This window comes from Rattus norvegicus, chromosome 5 (genome assembly GCF_021556685.1).
Source record: "Rattus norvegicus strain SHRSP/BbbUtx chromosome 5, alternate assembly SHRSP_T2T, whole genome shotgun sequence".
Taxonomy (NCBI): domain Eukaryota; kingdom Metazoa; phylum Chordata; class Mammalia; order Rodentia; family Muridae; genus Rattus; species Rattus norvegicus.
The window spans coordinates 146,570,038-146,593,774 of NC_141538.1; the positions used below are offsets into that span (position 1 = coordinate 146,570,038).

Genomic DNA, 23,737 nt, shown 5'->3' on the forward strand with positions numbered 1-23,737 from the left:
GCCAGGGGGGGCTGGAGAGATGGCTCAGAGGTTAAGAGCTCTGACTGCTCTTCCAGAGGTCCTGAGTTCAAGTCCCAGCAACCACATGGTGGCTCACAACCATCTGTAAAGAGATCCGATGCCCTCTTCTGGTGTGTCTGAAGACAGCTACAGTGTACTTATATATAATAAATGAATAAATCTTTAAAAAAATGCTTTAAAAAAAAAAGATCCCAGCCAGGGAATGGTGCCGCCCACAGTAGACAGGGTCTTCCCACATCAATGAACACAGTCAAGAGAATCCTCCCACATATGCCCAAGAGCTCCATCTCTCAGGTGATTCAGGTTTCTATCAAGTTGATAATCAACATTAATCTTCACAGGGGTGACTCAACTAACTTTTTAAGTGGCTTGAAGATTCTCAGTGCTCTGCCTGGCCCATGACAGACACTCTACAAAGAAGATGTTCCTAATCCATCCTGCACTGATTAGGTTGCCTCACTATAACTAACAGTTTGTCTTAGTTAGGATTTTTATTGCTATAAAGAGATACCATGACCACAGCAACTCTTATAAAGGAAATCATTTAATTGGGGCTGGCTTACAGTTTCAGAAGTTTAGTCCATTGTTTTCATGGTGGAAGCATGGCAGCAGGCAGGCCTGGGGCTGGAGAAGGAGTCAAGAGTTCTGCATCTTGATTCTAAGGCAACAGAATGGGACTCTGTTCCACACTGGGTGAAGCTTGAGCATATACATAAATCCTCAAAAGCCCTCCCTGACAGTGACACACTTCCTCCAACAAGACTACACCTCCTGATAGTGCCACTCCCTACAGCCAAGAGTTCAAACACATGGATCTATGGGGGTCATACCTACTCTAACTACCTCACAGGTACATGAGAGAAACAACTAACAACGAGGCAGAAGGATTTGTTTGGGCTTGTGGTTTCGGAAACTCAAGGCCAAGGTCAGCTTGTTCCCTTGCCTTGGCTTAAGAGGAAGCAAAACATCATGGCGGTGGGAATGTGTGAAGGAGTCGGTTTACCACAAACTGCCAGGAAGCAGGAAAATGGATGGGGCAAGAGATAGCCTCAAAGGACACACCCTCTACTTCCTCCAATTATGCCCCACCTCTGGAAGTTTCTAGCAAATTATGAACCCTTCAATGGGTTAATCCATGGAGAAAGGCAGGGCCCTTAGAACCCTTTAACCTCTTGATGACTGGTTGTCCTCACCGGAGCCAAGATCAACATGAGCGTTTTGAAGAATACTTTATGATACCAATCAGGAAGAGCTTGAATGTACCTCTCCACTCAGGACACCCAGATGAGGGGACACTGTGTAGAGAGAGAATCTGGCTAAAGACACTGGGCTCCTGAGCTGCTGTCATTACCCAAAGATTCCATTTGTGGGTCTGTGAGGAAGACGAGTTGATTTCTTGGGGCATGGAATGAGTGGTGTTTGTTTGTTTGTTTGGTTGGTTGGTTGGTTGGTTGATTTGTCTTGATTGACAAGTTAGGGTTAGGTAAGCCTTAGTTCACCGTGCATACCTTTTCCCATGATGCATCTGGTTTTGATGCTACACACATCCACGCCTGCATAGGATGATAAATAAGGTTTCTCCCTAAAAATTCATTCTGAGGACACAGGCTGCCTTACTGGACATGCACCTAAAGCCATTAAGACTAGATCGTCATCCTGCCCCTGGTTTTAGGATAAGCTCCAAGAGGTAGTTGACCTCAAAGTTACTAAGGGTTTCTAGGGAGCTACAGGTCAGAGTGGCTGATCACTTTGTTAGGAGGGGGTGTACTGCATCTCAGTGCAGGTGGGGGAATCCCGGCTCTCTAAGGGATTGTTGGGAAGTGTGTGTGTGTGTGTGTGTGTGTGTGTGTGTGTGTGTGTGTGTGTGTGTTTGAAGCCATGAGGATCCAGCCTTGGATTGCTTGCCTCGAGGCAATGCCTTTAGGGTGTCAGAGGCCTGCTTCTTCTGTTTTTTTTTTTTTTTTGCTCTGGAATTTCAGGATAGTGACTCCACTCTAGGACCTGTGAGATTTTCATTCCTCTGAGCCCAAGGATTCTGAGAGGGCGGAGATGGGCAGAATCTGCAGAACTGGTTATGGGGATATTCGATATACTTGATATATGATGGTGAAGGTCTGACTCTAGAAAGATCTATAAAGTTTAGGCCAGGCCGCCATAGCTCCCAGGCATCCCAGGGTGCTCTTGGGAGAAGCCTGGCACATGCATCCCTTGTTTTTCCCATTCCTCCCTTCACTGTGAGTAACTGAGCAGCTAACAGAGGCAGAGGGGACAGAGGGATAGCTTTCTGAAATGATGGCTAATTGGAGAGATTTTGGGAGACGCTGAAGCCAATCATGAATAAAGTCATAAGCTTGGAAAGGCATATCAGAGCGACCCACCTGCACCCGTCAGACTGCATGACTTGATGGTGGCGCAGCAGGCCCTCTGCCAGAGGAGAAAGTGTAGATGAATATTTTAGGGCTCGGTGTGAGCTGAAGGTTATATTTTACGACTCCAGAGTTGTAACTATGAAATACGACGTCTTGTTTAAAGAGCGAGGAAATCTCCAAACAGCTTTCATAGCATCCTCAATCAAAACAGGATAGTTCTAGAGCCAGGGGGTCAGAGGAGCCCAAGACGGAAGAATGACAGATTCTCTAAGCACACAGGTGGCTCTGGCCTAACGGTTCTTTGAGACCTGGTTCCTGCTTGCAGCATGGTCCAGGGGTCTCTGGCTAATGCTGGGATAGTTGAAAAGTTTCCAGTGGCTTAGCAAGCCACTCTTGAACTGGGAAAGACTTCAGTGTGGAGGACACTGCCACCCTAGTAGAGAGAGTCAGCTAAAACCCTCTCTTAGCCACTTCCTGTGTGGCCCTGACAATATAACTTAACCTCTCTGATCTTCAGTTTACCGCTCCGTTCCTTGGTTCACCAGATGCTTACTGAGTGCCTGTTTTGTGCTAGGTGCTTGGTGCCAAGAGCACAATCTCTGCCTTCAACCTCCAGACATGGAGAAACTGATAATTCACCAAAGAAGTGTGGGAAATAATTATAGGAAAGCATGCAGTGTGTGTGTGTGTGTGTGTGTGTGTGGTTAGGGGTCCTTTGCCTGATCCTGAGTGGCAGGGAGCTGCATCCATCCATCCATGTCATTATGAGACAGGATGGAGATTAGGCTAAGATGGGGAGGCGGAACAATCGCTGAGGTGACTGGAACACCCAGGACCTCAGGTTGTGTGCTGTGGACATGGGAGACATCAGTATCCTCAGGCCTGAGAGTGTAGTCTGCAGGCAGGTGCAGGTCCACCCTCTGCAGACCAGTGTCTAGGACTGGACTCACAGAGGCAGTTTGGTGAGCTGACTGAGAACACAGTGGGCCCAACCCAGCATCCTCTTATCCCACTGATCACCCTGACCAAAAGACTGCTGGGGACCAGGCCTAGGCTGAGACTTCCTCACCAACCCAGGCTACCCTGCTCCACAGAGCCAGCTAACCCAGGCTGACTCCCGGTCCAGGCCCTGGAACAAGGCCACTCTTTTGTCCTTGTGACTATCACACCATAGGAGTAGGAGGAGCCACCAACCCCACCTCCACCCTCCTCCACACCCCACCATCCCCTCCTTCACCCCTCCCTCACACCACCCCAGCCCTGTCATGGCCACCTGCTTCCTTTCACTCTTGATGTAACACAAGGTCCTCACTCTCCCTACCCCCTGCTCCTCGCTCTCCCCTCCCCACACCTTCTGTCCCTCAGCACCAAGGGAGTCTCTTTACTGTGGCTCTGGCCTCTGACTCCCTGCTGAGGTGCCACACCACAGAGCAGCCCTCCTTAGGCTGCAGGCAGAGCCCAAACAGGTCAGCAAGAAGCTAACTTGACTTTTCCTGCTGCCTTCTCCTCCCTCCCACTGTGACTCCTGCAGGACTCAGACACCCTGCTTTCATTGTCTGCCTTGCACTGCGTCCTCCTCTTCTCCTCTTAAGGTTGGGGTGAATGTCCTGTCCTTCAGCTGTCCTGAGGCTCAGAACCTTCCAGATGAAGGCCTTCGACCCCCTTCTCTAGAGACTGTACCTTCCCCACCTGCTCTGTCTAGCGAACTATTTATTTAGCCTACAGAAGCCAGCTCCAATGAGGCCTCTTCTGTTTCTCCTTCCCAAGTTGACTCATTTAAGTAACTTGTTCTACTATTTACTTATGTTCTCAAAGAGTGAGCTGTCCTCATAGGAGACCAGACTGGTGACAATCATACAATCACATGTCAGGACCCCCTTCAGCCCCAATCAATTGGTGAAATCAGAGACCAGAAGTCCTGCCATTCACAGGAGCCTCTTGTCTTTCCCCACAGCGGATGACGCCTGTGGCGGGACCCTGCGCGGCCAGAGTGGCATCATCTCCAGCCCCCACTTTCCTGCTGAGTATCACAACAATGCGGACTGCACGTGGACTATCCTGGCTGAGCTTGGGGACACAATCGCCCTGGTGTTTATTGACTTCCAGTTAGAGGATGGATATGACTTCCTGGAGGTCACAGGGACCGAAGGCTCCTCTCTCTGGTGAGTCTCCCCGCCAGCCCCCCTTCTTCCTTCGTGGTCTCTGCAGCTGGGGAGGACTGGACTGTCCAAGGTGTCCTTCGCAGCCTCCTCCCCACTGGCTTGTTTTGAGCTCTGGAGTCCTTGCATCTCGTCCTTAATGAGAAATCGCTGCATGGTTTTAAAGTGGAGATGCGGTTTGTACAGGGATTTCCATATCTGATCCGAAGTGTGCCCTTGCTGGTTTCAGGATGGAACTTAGCGGAGAAATCAGAATTAAAGCTAAAAAGGCTTTGGTCTCATGACACGAGCTTTGGACAAGGTAGCACTGTGTGGAATCATGTTGCATTTCTGGATGGCACAAGCACCTTCGGGGGCCACTGCTCTTCCAAGCATTGCTGGGACCTTTCAGTGTGTGTGTGTGTGTGTGTGTGTGTGTGTGTGTGTGTGTGTGTGTGTGTGAATGAAGGAATTCATCTCCCTCTTGCCAGCTATGTCAGGGGGCCTCTCTTCTTCGTGAACATCCCGAACACTTCCGGATGTTGGCAGGTCAGGGAGGAGGAGGGGCATGGGAGAACTGGTGGACTTGACCTCCATCCTTGGTTGGTGTCTACAAGTTCTGACTGTTAGTGTGTGCCCACGGAAGCCAAGGATGGCTTAGGGAGGTTGTGTGACCAGCCTTTCCAGTGATGGGACATATAAATGTGTGCTCTTAGACTCACAGTGTGATTCTCTTACCAGAACGAGGATGACTAGGGGTGTTTGTGGCACATCGGGATCCAGCAGGAAAGTTTCCAGATGTAGGACAGACTGGGACGGGCATCTTTGTTGTTTCTTTTGGGGGGGCAGGAATTGCTCAGGACATGAGACAGGGGTGCAGAAAGGCATTGCTGGATATTCCAGGCAAAGCAGGAATTAGGGGGCTTGAGAGCCAGAGGAGGTGAATGTGTACACAGACAGGGTAGTCACTGGGGTGGTGATCAGACAGGGAAAGAGGGAGCTGGGAGGGAGAGGAAGGATAGAAGGCTATGATTGTGCAACTCCTGCCTGCCAGATATCATGGAGGTGAAAAACCTTCCTGATTCAGGTAGTGGTGGCATACACCTTTAATCCCAACACTCGGGAGGCAGAGGTAGGCATTCTCTGTGAATTCGAGGCTAGCATGGTCTACAAAGTGAGTTCCAGGACAGCCAGGGTTGTTACACAGAGAAAACCTGTCTTGAATTGAGAGAGAGAGAGAGAGAGAGAGAGAGAGAGAGAGAGAGAGAGAGAGAGAGAGAGAGGTGGGGGGAGCCGAGCCAGATGCAGCCCTTTGAGGAATATGCTCTTGTTGGGTGAAGAAGTCCACCTTGAAGGTTGGGTGTTGAGGCCACCTTGGAGGTTGGGTGTTCTGTAAATGTGGCTCTGATCAGAGTGGGCGCAAGGAACTGGCGTTCCCCTGAGCTGCTCAGCCTGCAGACCCTGGGGCCCTAGGATCACATCGTAAAACACTCATTCTTCTGACAGCGAATGGAAAATATGAAAAGACAGAAGTGGGAGACACTGATTAAAACCATGGCATGCGCCCCCTTGGCCTTTTTTTTTTTCATAGCTGGCAATTTATATATTTTATTATGACATAGTATCTGACTCTCTCTGCTCATGTATTTTTAACTTAGCATGGAATCATGAAAATCTTCCATGCATCGTTAGAGTCCTCAGAAATAGATTGTGATGAAAGTGATCACTGAGCATTTTCTACCCGTAGGTACCAGGCCGGCTCTCAGTTCCTTATAGCTCAAGTTCACTGCATGTTCGTAAGATTCCTATGAAGTAAGTTGTATACTTTCCCTCTCTTTACAACAGAGGAAAAATAAGGACCAGAGAGCTTCTGCTACTTGTTTTAGGTCACCCAGTGCTGGGCTTGCAGCTCAAGTTAATGCCACTCAGAACCTGTCTTTCCAGGCGACTGCGACGTGTTGTCTGTGATGGGTTCCCACGTCTCTGTAGCTAGCTAGCACCCAGTGTCTTTTTCTCGGGGCTTAGACTATGCCACTGCTTTGTTTCTTCTTAGGTATGCTGTTTTCAGCCTCTATACACAGATGGAAGGACGAGTGTCCTTCTCTCTCTTCCAGCCTCAACCCTATTTGACTCAGTTGTTCATACATGGGTCAAACAATCCCCTAGGACCTCGGCCCCCAGCCATGAGTCTACACATCACCAGAACTAAAACAGATCTCAAAAGAGTCAGCTTGTTCCTTTAAGTCCCCAAGAGCAGAAGACATTATGTAGAGATCACTGGGGATGTCCTTCTCAACCCTTTGCTATAATAGTAATTTCTACTTACTAGGAGGGCTGGTGTTACAGGTGCTAGGCAGGATGCGTTTGTTGTTCTGATTTCTACAAACCTGGCAATCCCAGGTAAAATAAGCTTGGGACTAAGGCTGGGAGTTTGGGAAGGGGCGACTTTTCCCCCTGTGCCTTTCTTTCAAGGGTTCCTCAGATACTTGGGGGGAAAAAAGCTATGCTGCTGGTTTGGGTAGACCAGTTGACCAGTTTGTGAGCATTAAGTGAGATTCCAGGCTGTGCTCTCAAATTCTGGGTTCTCTTAAAAGAGGCAGATTTGAATGCATGAGTGTCTGTCCGTCTGTGGAGGAGACAGGAGTCCTTTGAAAGAACATGCCTGCCACTCCCTGTCCCAGCAGCAGGTTGCCAAGGATTTGGAGGAAAAGGGGGCATATACTCAGTTTCCCTTTCTTCCCTCTGTCAGGTAAGAATAACACTGGGATTTTCATGGAGGCTCTGTTCAGTGGGATGTTCTGGACTGGTATGGGAATGATTTGTAACTTCCCAGTTTGCCACATAAGGCTGTTTCAGAAGTGAGCCTGCCTCCTGTCAGATCTCAAGCTCACCAAGCAAAGGACACCAGTGGCCTGGAGCATGGCAGGAAATAGTCACTTGGCAGCCTCGAGGTGATATAATGAAAGGTGGGGAGGCAGGTTGGGGGTGAACCACAGATAAACAGCAGGGGTAGCCCAACCTCAGAGCCCAGCAGCCTATAAATAACATCTTGGAGGTCTTAGTCTCTCTGGCTCATATTGGCCTTCTAGAACCTCCCAATGCCTGTTGTGGAAAGGCTGTTACTACCACGAGCCCTGATCTCGACTGTTCTACCATGTTTGGAGAGCCCTAGGACTTAGATCCTCTCTCCCTTCAGTCATTGATGGGAGCAGGGCATTGATTATGAGCAAAGACTGTGTTTGAACAATCCCAACCCAATCTGCTCTACCCCTGAAACACACATGCTACTCCAGTACCCAGGCATGGCCCTGCATATCACTGCCACGGATGTAGCACTGAGCTAGCACCCCATCCCTCTCACAGCTGTGTATATACATATGCACACACCAGAGGGCTGTTTTTTACTGACCAGGGGCGGGAAGGTGAGCATCGGTGCTGCTCTTACTCAGTGGGTAGGCTCGACCTCTGACCCCCAACGGAATCCACACCTTTCCATCACATTAAATGAAAAATGTGTTCTCAACATTGCTATCCTCAAGAGACCCTGATACCTTCAAAGGGGTGGGCTTGGGGACTCATGAAGCTGTTTGTATGTGGGACCTGGGTCTCTGGGGGACATCGGGTCAAGTTGAGATGAGAAGTTATTGCCAGCTGGCTGCAAAGATGGCCTCTCCACGAATGGGGCAATCGCTGCAGGGAAGGCAGGGGAGAAACTGCTAGACCCATCCCTCTTCTTCCTTCCTCTGTCTTGTGGCCTATCCTCCCAGTGCATAGGACTCAGGCTCCATCATGCCATCTAGGCAAGAAAAGGGCAGTCTGGGAGTCAGATTCCCAGGGCCTTAAGTAGCTGTCTAATCCCAGGATCGTAAATGACCCTTCAGGACTCGCTTTTCACACTTGAAAGTGAGGCTCGTGCTGTAGAGCATGCGGAAAGAACCAAATGTGTACACAGCTGCCAGACTCCCCTCTGGTGTGATACTCCCCATCTGGAGACCTCTCCAGGTCCATTCTCTGAGGGACAAAAGGCAAGATGGGACATCTCTATGGACGTGACAGACTCCGCTCTCACCCGTAGAGTCCCTTATATCACATCCTTTGCTTGCTTTTGTTCATATAGTTACAGACATGAAAGTTCCGGTCTACCTTGCAGACAGTCGCTTTCAATGTTTTGGGGCTACACTCTCTCCCTTTGAAAGACCTTGTTTTAATTATTAGGCATCCGACACATGGAATTTAAGCACACTGGAGCCATTTGATCTCAGCGACTTTTCGACTAGGTGTTTTATTGAGGGACCATTAGAAGGAGGCGGAGCCAGAAGGCGCATGGTGCCTGCCTGTGGGGTCTGCTCATAATACCTATCTGCTTATTATTCACAGCCAATGTTAGTTTGAGTTATTTGTGTGCTTTATGACTCCCTTCTACTTATTTTCCATAAGCATCTATTGAGATCCTTCTATGAGCCAGGCTTTTTCTAGATGCTGAGGACAAAGACACAGACCAGGGTCCTGGGGAGATATTCATTCAGTCCACAAACGTTTTTTGTAATAGCCACACACTCTACTAGACCCTGGAGCTCACAGCTAGTGCCAGGGGGATAATATTATTCAATGGTTTACAATATCGTGTGTTAGGTATTTTTTCTAACAGGTATAAAGGAGATTCTCCCAGGGCCTGAAAAGAGAAATCCAAGGGCCAAGACTCTTTCCCTTCAAGAACTGAAACCCCATTTCCAACTGACTCAAGCTACAAAGGAAATGTGTTGGCTTCTGTTACTGAAAAAAGAATCCAGGATCTGGCTTCAAGTACTGCTGGATCAAGGTTACCAAATTATGCCATCTTTCCTCCCTAGGGTTTGCTCTCCCATGGACTAGTATTCTTTTCAGGCAGGCTTTCTCCATGAGTAGGCAAAAAAGATTCCCACCTGGTCTCAGATTCCCACCTGGTCTCAGATTCCCACCTGGTCTCAGATTCCCACCTGGTCTCTGACACCCACCTGTGTCAGCTGTTCTAGAAGGAAGTGGTCATCGTGCTTTGTTTTATTTTTTATTGATTGAGAATTTCACGCATGCATTTTACTGTGTTTGGATCAAGCCCCATATCCCTTCCCTCCAGTTTTTCTATCCCCAGCGTCACTGTCCCCTCCCAATTCCATGTCTTCTTTTCTTAACATGTGAAGTACATTTAATGTGCCAATATATACATGAGTGTAGGCCACCTACCGCAAGGGAGGCAGCCTCTCAAGGACCACATCCCTCAGGAGAGAGGACTCCCCTCTCCCAGCAGTGATCAGTTGCCCCAGGGCACCCCAGCTAGGTGTGGGACTCCCTTACCTACTGCCCACACCCTACTAGAATGTTGTCTGGCTTGGTTACCCAGCCACTGTCAGTTCATATGTGTGACTCCACTGCTGTGTCCAGGAAACATTTTACCTATAGTCAACCACTGCCTCTGGCTTTTACAACTATACTGCCCCCTCTTCCATGGTGATCCTTGAGCTTGTGGGGGAGCGGGTGTGGTGTTGATGCTCATTCTGGGCTGGGCACTCTGCAGTCTCCTCTTCTCTGCATGTTGACCAATTGCCGGTTTCTCTGTCAATCACATCTACTGCAAGGGGCCTTTCTGAGGAGGGCTGAGAGAGGTCCTGATCTGTGGCTATAACAAGGTGTCTTTAATGTTACGTCCACTTAGCAGACTAGTAGTGGCAGGCCTGTGACCCGGAATAAGTTCTCCTTTTGTAGAGTGCACCTCAAGTCTGATCAGAAAGTTTTCGGTTACTGCCATGGCATTGACCCATCTGTGGCCAGCGGGCGTTTATCTTGGCAGGCTAGCCTTCTGCTGGCTTGCAGGGTTCACAGCCCAGTAAGGCTGGTAACTACTCTTCTTCTCCCCAGTAGCATGCATAGCACCATCCAGCACTGTGAAAGCTAGCCAATAAAGACGAAGCTTGTAGGTCACCAGTAGCTTATACTTGAGTCAAATGGGTGGTGTTTCTGGCAATGGGCTCTCACATCGAATTTCTGAAGTGACTAAGAGAGTAGTGAGGAACAATGGCGGTAGCCTGCAGTGCATTAGGGGCTGATAAGGGGCCCTGGCCTTTTTCGTTGGGCCTGCGTGGGCAGTCGTACCACAGTCACATAATCATTTGCCCACCCCTCAAAAACATTGAAACCAGAGATATTCCCATTAGCCAGAATCTGGCCAACCTCTTGCAGACAGTGAAGTAGGGTTGACTCCAAGGATGGGAACCCCGGGGGGTAGAAAGTCTAACATTAAGACTGTCTGTCCTGGGGTTGGGGATTTAGCTCAGTGGTAGAGCGCTTGCCTAGAAAGTGCAAGGCCCTGGGTTCGGTCCTCAGCTCCAAAAAAAAGAAAGAAAGAAAAAAAAAAAGACTGTCTGTCCTTCAGAAAAGTTGTCAGTCTTTTGACATATTGCGTCTAAGACTCTGAGCAATGTGTCCCTAGGGATGGGTTTTATGTTGAGCCAAAGAAAGAGGAAAATTTTGCCATCAGCCTGGAACAGGAAGGAAGGGTCCCTGGTGTTGACGAGCCAGAAAGGCTCTCTGGTGTAGGGGGTATCATACATAGTTCTTCTGCCTGTGCCTTCTGGCATTGGCCCTGGCCCTGGGGAGCATAGCAGTGAAGAAAACAAGCAAGGCCTGTGTCCTTGTGAAAACTTAGGATCCCCAGACAATCACAGAGTGAACAGCAGACACCTGTGAGATGTCATAACAGGTGACCAGATGGGGGAGGAAGAGCAGCAAAGACCCCACGATAGAAACCCCAGGGGAGCCATCACTGAGAGGAAAGGTGGAACCTTCCGGCCGAGGGCGGGGTGGGGGAGGTGCGCTGTGGAACCACCACCATGCCCTAGCTGCCTCTGAAACTCAGGCATGGCTTGGAATGTGTCTCCTGAGGCTTTCTCTTCCTTGAGTGTCAGAAGCTAGGTAGGATCAAGGTTCCCAAGTTAGCAGACATGCCCAGAAAGCAGTGGGGACAGTATGCAGACCAGGGATGCTGTGCCTAACCCAGGGCATCTCTTGAGCAAGCAGACAAACTGAGGCTGAGACTAGAAACCTGCTGTGGTACCCAGCTGGGTGATGCTTCCGTATCCCTGCCACACGGCACTGCTTTAGGTCACACCAGGAAACTGTTTGCTTCTGATGGAACCCATGAAATTGCATCTGTTGTATCCATCAGGAGCCAGGCCATAAATAACTAGCCTTTTAAAATCTCATCTCATGCATCTCTCGGAGTTGGAAATAGCATTACAAGCTCGATAGCCAAGCCATGGGAAAGGATTAGGGCCCTAGCAGGCCGCTGGCATGTACGAGTCTGCAGGGCCAAGCAAGGCCTGGCTCCCAAGCTCTCTGCTGAGGAACAGTGTGACGCCTCCTCCTCCCTTCTGCAGGTGACAACATGCTTTCAGAAAGAAAACAAAAGTCTGAGCTGGGAGAGCAGGGCTCAAGGCTATGTTGTCTGCCATAGACACAGGGGCTCTGCTGGAGCTTGGGGCTCACAGTTCTGTGAGTGGGAAGTGGAAGTAGGGCAGCTGGCCTGCCCCCCATGGCTCTGACGGTATGCAACAGGTTTGTACTAAGTACTTCATCTGCTAGGAGGCCTGTGCCAGGGCTGTGAAGGGCACAGACAGCAAGATGCTGTCCTCAACCTCTCCCGAGGAGCTGCCAGGTGCCTGGCGGTGTGGTTAAGACAGATGGAAGGCATTGTTTTGGGCCCTTCTGAGGGCCCCCGCATTCTGGCAAGCCCTGTTTTCCAGAAGAGTGTTAATTCATTTGGAATGCCCAAGGCCTCCATTTCTGTGTTTGGCCACAACTGTGCATTCTGATCCTTCATGACTGAGTCCAGCCTATTACATTCCACCAGCATTTCTCCCCTGTGTAGCTCCTGCAAGCACTTTCCAGGTTCTGAGGACTGATCTACATCCTTGGAGCTCTCCCTCCTTCCCACCCTCCCTCCCTCCCCCTCTCTCTGAGCCTTAAATTCATTTAATCTTACAGAGTCATCAAGGCAGCAGGATTCACACAGACAGCTGGTATGTGAAAATCTGTTAGAATGGTTGGTCTCTTCGTCTGGGTCAGGTGGGCTTCTAGCTCACAAGGACCCACCTGCCTTTCCCTCCTAGGTGTTGGGATTAGAGGTGTGACAAACCACACCAGCGTGACCCAAGCTTCTTGAAGAGTAGCCTACATGGCGTTCCCCAGTCTTTGGTTCCTGTTATTCTCCTCATCGACTTCCTCCTCCAAACCTCAGCCTTCCTCGAGCCCATTCATGCTGAGAGCATTCCAAACGCCATCTTGGAGGATGTTCTATAACACTTATGCTGGGCATTTTGTTTTGAGTGTTTTCTCCTTTCTGCACCTTCAGGGAGAATTAAGGGTTAAGCTCTCCCAGTGTACCGCCTACAATATGTCTTTCTACTCTGGTTACTACTCCCTGAATTCAGCCCGTCATCTCATCTTCTTCGTGGGCTTTAATAGCCCCTTTTCCTCATCTCCCAGCATCTTGGCTCTCACTAATCCATTCTTCCCACTGCCACCAGAATGGCTTAATTAAAATGCAGCTCTGACATGCTAAGCCCCAGGCGAAAGCTTTCAATCACTCTCTGTTGTCTAACAGAACAGAATTCAAGGCCTTGATAAGGCACACAAGATCCATTCGGATCTAACTAGCCCTTGCCTCCCACGGCAGCCTCACCTCTTGACTCTCCATACCTTGGAAACCGTCGACCCAGGGTACTCTTCCAGAGGACCGGGGTTCGATTCACAGCACCCACATGGTGGCTCACAACTGTGTCTCCAGTCCCAGGGGACCCAGTACCGCCTTCTGCCCTTTATAGGCACCAGATGCATTTGTGTTGCACAGATTTATATGCAGGTGAAACACTCATACAAACGAAATAAATAAATTTTAAGAAGAAAAAGCCATTAGCCCAAAATCCCACTGTGATGCCCCTAAGGAATGCTTCTTGCTTGATGAAAGTGTCTGTAATCCAGAATTGTGCAAGTGGATACCCAGGCTCAAGAACATCCCACCATCTGGTGGCTGCAATATCTAGAATATGTGATGTCCTCCAGTGGCGTGGCCGGGAATGCGAATTGAGCATCCAGCATGGACTTTTCACTATCCTACCCCAGGTATGATATACTTTACTTATGGCTCCTTTTTCATTGGTTGGAAAATACCACACGGTCTATACCAGCTCTCAGGAAGCCAGGAAATGTGGATGAGCAGATAAAATACTTGTTGAGTTCATCTCTGCCATACCTTGTGTGCCTACAATCAATATTCTCTGCTCCTGCTCCTGCTCCTGCTCCTGCTCCTGCTCCTGCTCCTGCTCCTGCTCCTGCTCCTGCTCCTGCTCCTGCTCCTGCTCCTCCTCCTCCTCCTCCTGCTCCTGCTCCTGCTCCTGCTCCTCCTCCTGCTCCTCCTCCTGCTCCTCCTCCTGCTCCTGCTCCTGCTCCTCCTCCTGCTCCTGCTCCTGCTCCTGCTCCTCCTCCTGCTCCTCCTCCTGCTCCTCCTCCTGCTCCTGCTCCTCCTCCTGCTCCTCCTCCTGCTCCTGCTCCTGCTCCTGCTCCTGCTCCTCCTGCTGCTCCTGCTCCTGCTCCTGCTCCTCCTCCTGCTCCTGCTCCTGCTCCTGCTCCTCCTCCTGCTCCTCCTCCTGCTCCTCCTCCTGCTCCTGCTCCTCCTCCTGCTCCTGCTCCTCCTCCTGCTCCTGCTCCTGCTCCTCCTCCTGCTCCTGCTCCTGCTCCTGCTCCTGCTCCTGCTCCTGCTCCTGCTCCTCCTCCTGCTCCTGCTCCTGCTCCTGCTCCTCCTCCTGCTCCTGCTCCTCCTGCTGCTCCTGCTCCTGCTCCTGCTCCTCCTCCTGCTCCTGCTCCTGCTCCTGCTCCTCCTCCTGCTCCTGCTCCTGCTCCTCCTCCTGCTCCTGCTCCTCCTCCTGCTCCTGCTCCTGCTCCTCCTCCTGCTCCTGCTCCTCCTCCTGCTCCTGCTCCTCCTCCTGCTCCTGCTCCTGCTCCTCCTCCTGCTCCTGCTCCTCCTGCTCCTCCTCCTGCTCCTGCTCCTCCTCTTGCTCCTGCTCCTGCTCCTGCTCCTCCTCCTGCTCCTGCTCCTCCTCCTGCTTCCACTCCTGCCCCTGCCTCTGCCCCTGCCCCTGCCCCTGCCCCTGCTCCTGCTCCTGCTCCTGCCCCTCCCGCTGCTGCTCCCACTCCTCCCGCTCCCGTGCCTGCTCCTCCCCCAGACAAGCCTCCCCGTCATGCCCCAGGTCTCATCTTCACCAGGCCATCCCTGCTGGAGTCACCTTCTCATTTCTTCATCTTTTATCTACTCTGGATACGCCTAATAGCACCCAGCCATGTGACTGTATCTACCATCTAAAACCTAAAGCAAACAGGCACCCCCCCCCCCAAAAAAAAATCACCGCTTCTCCATCCCGGTCAGTTACTACACAGTTTCTCAGCTACCCTAGGTGCTGAGCCCATTCTCTTTCTTAGTTATGCTCAACATTGCCACTAAAACACATCTTACTAAGGCTTCAGGTTCACACACCCCACCCCCCGCCCCTAACCCAGGTAGCCAAATTCAGTATCACTGGTCCATCCTCATGTGATTTGGTTTTCTGGCAACATGTTTGGTGTAAGCTAGAATCATCAGAGAAGGATCCTCAATTCAGAAAATATCTCTATAAGATGAGGCAGTAGGCAAGCATGTAGGGCATTTCCTTAGTCAGTAATGGATGGGGAAGGGTTCAGCCCATTGTGGGCGGCGCCATCCCTAAGCTGGTGGTCCTGGGTTCAATAAGAACTGAGCAAGTCACGGAGAGCAAGCCAGTAAGCAGCATCCCTCCATGGCCTCTGCATCAGCTCCTGCCTCTAGGTTCCTGTCTTGGTTTGAGTTCCTGTCCTGACTTTCCTTGATGTGGAAGTGTAAGCCAAACCATTTCCTCCCCAGCTTGCCTTTTGGCCATAGCGTTTTATCACAGCAATAGTAACCCTAACTAAGACAGTCTCTTTCTCTTGGCTACCAAGAGATGCCTTGCCTGCTACCACAACCATTCCTGTGAACTTCTCTTTTTTCTTCTCCATTGCCCTGTCTCTCTCTGCCCAGTTTTTCACTTAGACCCAAGAGGTCCAGAACCTTCCCCCTTTTCCCATCCTCCCTCGTTGCCAGGTGCCCTCACAGTCTGTTCATAATACCAACTATATGCCAATAGCTCCCTGTTTAATTTTCTGTCCTCCAAGCTCCATGTACATTAACAGCAGTCTCAAAATAAACACATCCAAAATAAACGTCTTTTCTTAGTGTGGCGAAATATGTATTACATGAAACTTGCCATTTTCCCCATTAAATGTACAATTTGATGTCATTAAGACACTGGAGAACAGCCTTGTCTATTGTCCATCCAACCTCCCCCAACCCCCAGCTGAAACTACATAGCTGCTGAGTGACAGCCTCCAGCCTGTGGTGACCACTCCTCTCTCTCTTCCTCTGAATTTGACTCTGTGTTTAGGAGAACATTTTCCAGGTCCGTAGTGTCAGAGTTTCATTCTTTTCAGGCTTGTATTCCATCATGCTTGTGTGTTCTTTGGTTAATACATTCTTCTGCTGACTTGGATGGTTTCTTTTCCATTGGAACTTCTCCTCCCCTTCCTACTGCCATGGCTCCTCTCCCGACCTTCTCTATGGGTTCCCATGTCTCTCTGTCTCCAAGGATAAGCTGCTTCTGCCCGTTCTGTGCCACTCAGTGTCTTTGGGCCACTCAGTGACCTGAGTCTACTCATCCCAGTGTCGGTTCTCCAGGAAGCAAGGAAAATTCTGTTTCATAAAGCAGATCCTATCGTGGCTTTCTGTCTTGTCCTACAGCAAGCTTCCACTTTGCCTAGCTTCCCCTCAGCCTTCTTCCCTGCCTTTCTCATCCTTACCATGGCCCAGCTACATCCCATTTTCATCCTTCGCTAGATGTACTAACAGAACTTGTCTCTGGACTTCTTCCCACTGGCTTTAAGATTCTGTTCCTTTGGTTTTATTTTGTTTTGTTTTCCTAGACAGAGTTGCTCCACATAGCCCTGACTGGCCTTGAATTCAGAGATCTGCCTGCCTCTGCCTCCTAAGAGCTGGAGTTAGAAGTGTGCATCACCACTGCCTGGGCTTATTCCTTTAAAATTGTAAAATTGTATGTCATCAGAGAGTGTTCTCTCTCTCTCTCTCTCTCTCTCTCTCTCTCTCTCTCTCTCTCACACACACACACACACACACACACACACACACACACTTAAAAGGCCCGTGTGTTTTGAAACATTGAATTCACTTTAAATATCCCCTTCCCGAGAAAGCCTTCCAGTCCATACAGTCTCAGCACCTCTACCTGTCTATCATTATATCTTGCTTTATTCCAGGCCTTTGTTGAAACGTAGTATTTTCTTGCTTACTGATGTCTGTATTTTTTCATGCCCTTCCTGTTCTCCCCACATCCATCGCCCACAGAATAATGGGGGGAAAAAGCCCAGATCCTGGGCTTGACACTTAGTAGGACTCTAGGGTGGGTTTGCCCTGAGGACCATGCTTGGCCGCTCAGCGTCCTGTGGGCTAATTGCAAAGGTTAACATGGAGCCTCTCCACCAAGTATTTTAAGTAATCACCTTCCTGGGGGACATTTGCAAATTAGCACTGACTCTTGCTGATTACTCCTCCTCAACTCTGTCTGATTAATAATTAATCAGCAAACTGCTTGGCCAGAGAAGGCTGATGATCAGCGCCAAAAAAGATCTTAAATCATGCAAGTCATTGGCTAGTCCTAAAACCACTGAAAACAGCCCAGCAGTGAGCAGGACTGGAGAGGACTGACCTCGAGAGCCACTGGGCTCTCGAGAGTCTCTGGGCTGTTTGTTTTCTCTTTTTGTCTTTCCCTCCCTACCCCTCACCACCTTTTGAACAAGAAATCACTTAGGCTCTGGCGGGGGGGGGGGGGGGGGGGGGTGTGAAAGAGGAGGGAGGCACACAAAATAGAAATGTGTTAAACATCACTTTTTAAAAAAAAATTCTTCCTATTCAAAGGAGTTTTGGTCTGAGGGGTAGAGGTTAAAATTAGCTAGTTTGCTAAGCAAATGGCTGTCTGGCACCTCACCATATTCTGTAGCTCCCATCAGCTTTTAACTCTCCACTCAAGTCCACAGACCAGCACAGGGAGATGGCAATAAGGAAGAGACTTAATGGGGGCACAGCTCCCTGCTGCACCCCAGGTTTGGGGAGGAATCAATTTACCAGCCACCTGTCCCATCAGGATTCCCTCTAGTGCCCTTTGCCTCCCGTCTACAAACCCCAGGGTGACAGGAGAGAAGGCAATCAGAGAGAGATGAACGCACTTGCATTGTCAGTCATGAACTTGAAGACCGCTGGAGGCCTCTTTAAATCTCAGGCATTACCTCCTGCCTCCAAAAGCCAGCCTGTGTGGAGCTTCATCTTCCGCAGTTTCCTACGTGGGTCACTGAGATCCGGCTGAGGTAGAAGGCAGAGTAAACCAGAGAGGTCCTTCAGTGTTGAGCTCTGGCCCCGAGAGAAGGAACGGGAAGAAAGGCTAACTGGATGATGGGTGTGCAGCCCCTATGCCAGTAAGAACCGTCCACTGGAGAAGGTGCCACCCTCACCGGCTGCGTTAGTATGCCCTCAGGTGAGACCGTGGGTCTCAGGGTGCACTGCCGTGGAGGTCCTGCGAATAATGCAACCTTGGAAGCTTTAGGGGAAGACATGATGGGGAGCTTCAAAGAGTGGAGTAGGGGATGAGTCTCTCGGGGACTATTGTCATCTGACTGTTAGGTGACAGGACAGAGGGAGAAGAGGTGGCCAGATACAGTGACTTCCAGAGACTCCAAAACTTCTCCCAAATACCCGTTGGTTGTACTCCTAGAACTGACTGAACTTCCCAAACTCCCCCTCACCAACTCTCTGCTCAGAAAAGTGTATGTGTGTTTCCATATTCTATACGTCATCTGTATGTATGATTTCCCTCTATTTTGGGGATTCCACACATGAGATCATCAATATGCTTTCTTTTGTGACTGGCTGTTGCCAAAGGGAGCAAGGCGCCCAGTTATCTCTGAGATGGTGGATAGGCCAGTTGGCTCCACCATAGCAACCATGTGCACAAGACGGCAACACCCATCTTAAAGCACTAGCTTCTACACCATGAATGCACACAAAATTTATTTTTAAGTTAAAGACCCAGAAAAATGTCTACTGATGCCCTCTTTGACTGAGTCTGGGTTGTTACGTTTGTTAGATGTCTTGCCCCAGTGAGCTTCACTGCGATGTTTGAGTTAGGCACGAGCGTGGCCATCTTGACAGATAAAGAAAATGAACCTTAGAGGCTTCTCCTCACACTGGGACAGCTGGATTTGCCATCTGGATTCTTGGGCAAATCCTACCCTAGCCACTCCAGAGCCCTCCCTTTCCCTCGGAACAGTCTCTGTGGTGTATGTAGTCTCTCTGTAATGTTCGTTCCTCTTTAACCTTATGAAACTTTCCCAAGAGAAGAGCTCATTATTCCTCTCCATCAAGGGGAAAGTCTGCCGTGTCAAGTGACAAAGACAGGTGCTCAGTGTCCCGCAGCCGCTAGACATCTAGGGTGGGAGGGAGTCGAGCTCTCACCTCTGGACTCTGAGCCTGGATTGAGTCCCCACCTCTCTCCTCTTGTCCTCTCTACTCAGATTTTTTTTCTTGACCCCCAAGGAGAGCATCCTGGAGGAGCATGGCTTCCCCAGTAGATTCTAGCTAGCACCAAGTGTCCTGCCAGCAGTTCCTGTGTCCTCAGTGAGCTTGCCCTCCCGGGGAGAGGGGGGGGGGTTGTGTAGAGTTACAAGAACTCATTTGGCACAGAGGGCCTTGGGCAGGCCCAGCGCTTCGGCTTGTCTGTCTTTCCTCAGACCTTGCAGGGCAATAGGACAGGGACTGACCTCTCTCGCCAACACCTCCTCCACTCCCTGCCTCCCAGCAGGCGCTCTAGGTTCAAGGTGCTGCCAGTCTCAGCCTCTGTAGTTGCTGAGTCAGGGATGCTGGCTCGAGGTGGTTACGGGACAGGCTCCACAGCTGGAGGAGCTGTCCAGGTGGCTCTAATATCCCAGAGTCATCGACTCTATCCTAAAGAAATGCAGGGGGAGAGTCAAGGGCGAACAGCCATGGCTGCGACTGTGGGTACGTCACACGACATTCTGAACACCTTTTGCCCCAGTTTCATAAGGCAGGTGGCAGGTGGCAGGTCTTCCTCCCCGATTGCTGGCATTTGAGCCTTTAGTACCCCAGGATGTCCCCAATTTTTATGCAGATTTCCCTGATCTTTCTGGGAACTAGGATTGTGCAGGAGCTGGGGTTGGGGATTTAGCTCAGTGGTAGAGCGCTTACCTAGGAAGCACAAGGCCCTGGGTTTGGTCCCCAGCTCCAAAAAAAAGAACCAAAAAAAAAAAAAAAAAAAAAAAAAAAAAGGAAAGCAGGAGCCATGTCCGGGGAGCACCTACATCATGCCAGGGACCTGCCTTCCTGATCTCCTTTGAGTCCTTAAGCAACTGTGTGAAACAGATTCTTCAAGGTCACACACTCAAGGTCACAGCTTCAGAAGTCCAGTCCAAACCCTTCTTTACCCCCCCCCCAGCCTATTTTCTTTTTCTGCCCTCTGGATCTTAGAGGTCTGTGACATAGAGAAGCTAACTGTGCCCCCCCCCCGCCCCGCCCACGCACACCTTAGCCCTGTTGACTCTATGTCAGGTTGTCTTCTTGGGCCGTGGTGGCTGATACAACCCAGCACAGCTAGCGTGCGACAGCTGCTGTCAGCCTTCCTGCTCAGGAGAGCTCTGTCACTGTAGACAAATGGTCCCTGTCATTTAGCCACATCGTACTCATTGCTGGTCTGAGGCCTGAGTTGTCCAGATAACCCATTTCATTTCATGTTGTCTTGGCTGTGCCACAAGGGTCCCCAGACAGTGACAGCCTAGCCTTTGACCCGGCCCAGAAGAGACGCAGACAGGCCTGCTTCCCGACGACGGCTCCCAGCCCAATCGACTCACAATTATTAGACTGTCAAGCTCCATCAAGTGACACCGTTCACAGGAGGGCAAGTTTCCCTAGGCCTCACTCTGAACAGAGATGACATCTCAGACACTGATTGTGCCGTCCAAACTTCCACCAGTGATCTCTGTGCAGTTGCCAATCTTATCGCCACCCCTGCCCAACAATGGGCTCCCTAGCTCCTCCACAGAACCCCTCAGTCCCTCTGCTGGTAATTATCCACGCCCAGCTCCTTCCCCAGCTCCACCTCCCCCTGGTGTCTTAGCGAATAATTACCTTCACAAGGAAGTAGACAAGTCTCTGGTGACTCCTGGCCCGGCTGGAAAAGATTCATTATTCTGTATCTGGAAATAACCAGCCCCGTCAGCAAGGGGGTTGAGATAACACCACTGTAAAACCTCTCCATTCAGGGGAATTAATTAGGAGTCCTTATTAAACATCCAATTAGGCAAAAGGGCATTTTTATCTGTGATAGTCAGCTGCTCTTATTTTTCTTAAGCTGTAACTCCAAGTTTTTTGGTGGTGTGTTTTTTTTTTTTTCTTTTTCTTTTTTTTGAAAGCGTGGCTTGCATGTTTCTGTGGAGCGATTCTCTCCTCCGATGTCAGCTATGTCTTCATCAGCATGTGAGAATAGACTTTTGCCATTCAATTTGCAATGCTTTGTCTCTTCAGAGTGTGGTGATGGACCACATCCCTTTGGTGGGATCTGTAACCTGCATGGCTCACTGGGGTGTGGGGTGTTCCCTCAGAGTAGCTGCAGGCCATTGCTGCTTCTCAGCATCAGTTTCTGTGGGCCAGCGGGAAGTGATGTGGACTGTCTGTGTGGACCTGGACAAGGTGCGTGACCTCTCTGAACGTCCACGTATTCCTCTCTAAATTGACCACCCAGGGCCAGGGTGAGGATTAAGGACGGATGCATGGGAGGCGGGAAGATGGCTCAGTGGTAAGAGTGAGTGTTGAGAGCAAGCACAAGGGCCTGAACACAGCTTCCCTGCACCCACCTTAAAAGCCAGGAAATGGCTGTGCGAGCTTGCAGCCCCAATACTGGGGCAGGATTGAGATGGGGAGGAGCTCGTTGGTCAGCTGGTCTACCTGAACCAGCAAGGACTTCCCAGTCAGTGAGGACTTGATTCAAGGAAGATGCATGATACAGGAAGGCTTGCAACATTCTCCTCTCCATCCTTGATGTATATGAATATCCACAGATACCTATATGCTCAAATGCATGCAGTCTGTGGGCTCGTGTGCACGCGCGCGTGCACGCGCACACACACACACACACAAATAAATGTATTCACTGTACAAAAAAAAATATAGCTCTTTAGCAGAGCTCTTGTCTAGCAGGTGTGAGGCCCTGAGTTTAATCCTCAGCCCTATAAATAGTAATAAAAGCTTGGCTTAGAGTCAGGCCCTTTATCAAGGCTGCCTTATACCCACATTTACATGATGTGACTTTGGAAGAGTTGACTTCTACATCTTTAGTGTCCTTATCCCATCTGGGAGGGTTAAATGGGGTGGCGTGTGAGAGCAGCTTTTCCACGGAGGTTGTCTTAATTACTTCTCCGTTCCTGTGACCATGGCCAAGGCAGCTCAGAGAAGAAAGGGTTTATCTGGGCTTATTGCACTGGTAGTTAGAGTCCACGAGGACAGAGCAGCCAGGAGTGGTTAAATGACTCTCGGCTCAGGTGCAGCAAGAATACATCCTCTAACATGACCACACCTCCTCAGTATCCCCAAACAGATCCACCGTCTGGGAACTAAGTCTTCCAATGTCCAAGACGATGGGGGACATCTCGAGCAAGCCACTACCAAGGGCATGAAGTCTGATTTTGTTGAACTTGAATCAGTATGTTTTGTCTCTTTCAAATAAGTTCAGGGAGGTTCCCTAGAAAGAGCTTTTCCTGTGCCCCACTCAAAAGAGAATTAGCTCTTTTTTCCAGGAGGTACCTGGGTGACTGAAGGCTGGGACCCCTGTTCTATGTCACCCACCTCTCACCTCCATTATTCCCAATGAAAGTAGACTATAGGAGAGAGGTGCCCTCTTGGCCTTAGGCTCTGTGCTTCCAGGCCAAGTTCTCCTGGCCATGGCCATAAACACACACGTGTCTGGCTGTAGACTTGTAACCAAGGAGACCACCCACAGACTGTTTATTTCAGGGAAGAGAAGGCCTGGAGAAATAACAGAAGGGAGACATCCAGAGAAGCCTGCTGGAAGGGTAATGTTCCACATCCCACAGAAAAGGATTCAGGGCCTCACTCAGCGTGTAAACGACAGGACCACAGAGGCATCTGTACTCTCCAAATCAGGCCCCTCAGATTTCTACCACACGCCACTGCCACCTTCCCCTGCACCTGGCCCTAGGCCAGCATTTGCCAGCATTTGCCAGCATTTGCCAGCATTTGCCAGCCTTTGAAGGACAGGGTCAAGGCAGGTGCTCTTGTGTTCAGCGGGATTGATGTCCATGTTAAGCCTGCTTCGTGCTGTGTCTCTTTCCTGTCTGCATGTTTCTGCTGCCTGTTTCTTATACCTCAGTTTACCACACAGAAGAGTCCTGGTTAGTTCCTGGGTCCTTTTCTCCATATCGCTTTGGCCTCTGTGCCCTCTGCCCCTGCCCCTCCCCTACTGCTTCTCCACCCATTCCTCTGCCTTCCCTTTCTTCTCTTCCCTTCTCTCCTTTTCCTTTGATCCCATCCCCTCCACTGAAGGCACACCAGTCTAGTAGCTGCCGCTTACATAATAGGCATGCTCTCCCGACACCAGGGCCTTTATTCCCGCTCTCTGGAACATTCTTTCCCTCCATATCTGTAGAACTCAAGTCCCCGGCCGCTTTCAGCTACCACTTCTAAGCTCATACATATTCTCAGTGATACCCTCTAGGAACACACACTTAAGATGGAAAAATGCCTCTCGCCATTCTCAGAGTACCTGAGAGTGTTCTCACAGCTGACTCCACACCCCAAATGTGTTGGGCCCCAGAAGCCATCACTTGAGAGCCACCTCATCCTTCAGATGAGGAAACTGGCCCACGGGAAATGAGCAAGCCAGAACTGACAGTGGCAGGAAGATCTTAAAGCAACTGTGAACCAAGCCAAGTTCACTTTAGCGCAGACCCCGAGCTGTGGCCGTGTGCAGGACTCAACCG

General features: G+C 50.2%; 1 protein-coding gene across 3 annotated transcripts in view; it reads left to right on the top strand.

Moving 5' to 3' along the window:
- The window catches only part of Csmd2 (CUB and Sushi multiple domains 2), a 569,250-nt gene that overhangs the window by 220,167 nt on the left and 325,346 nt on the right, over positions 1-23,737 (top strand). For all 3 annotated transcript variants that reach the window (XM_087548710.1, XM_087548711.1, NM_001446899.1), the window contains 1 exon segment: positions 4,345-4,552. In XM_087548710.1, coding sequence (XP_087404836.1) covers positions 4,345-4,552 — 208 coding nt within the window.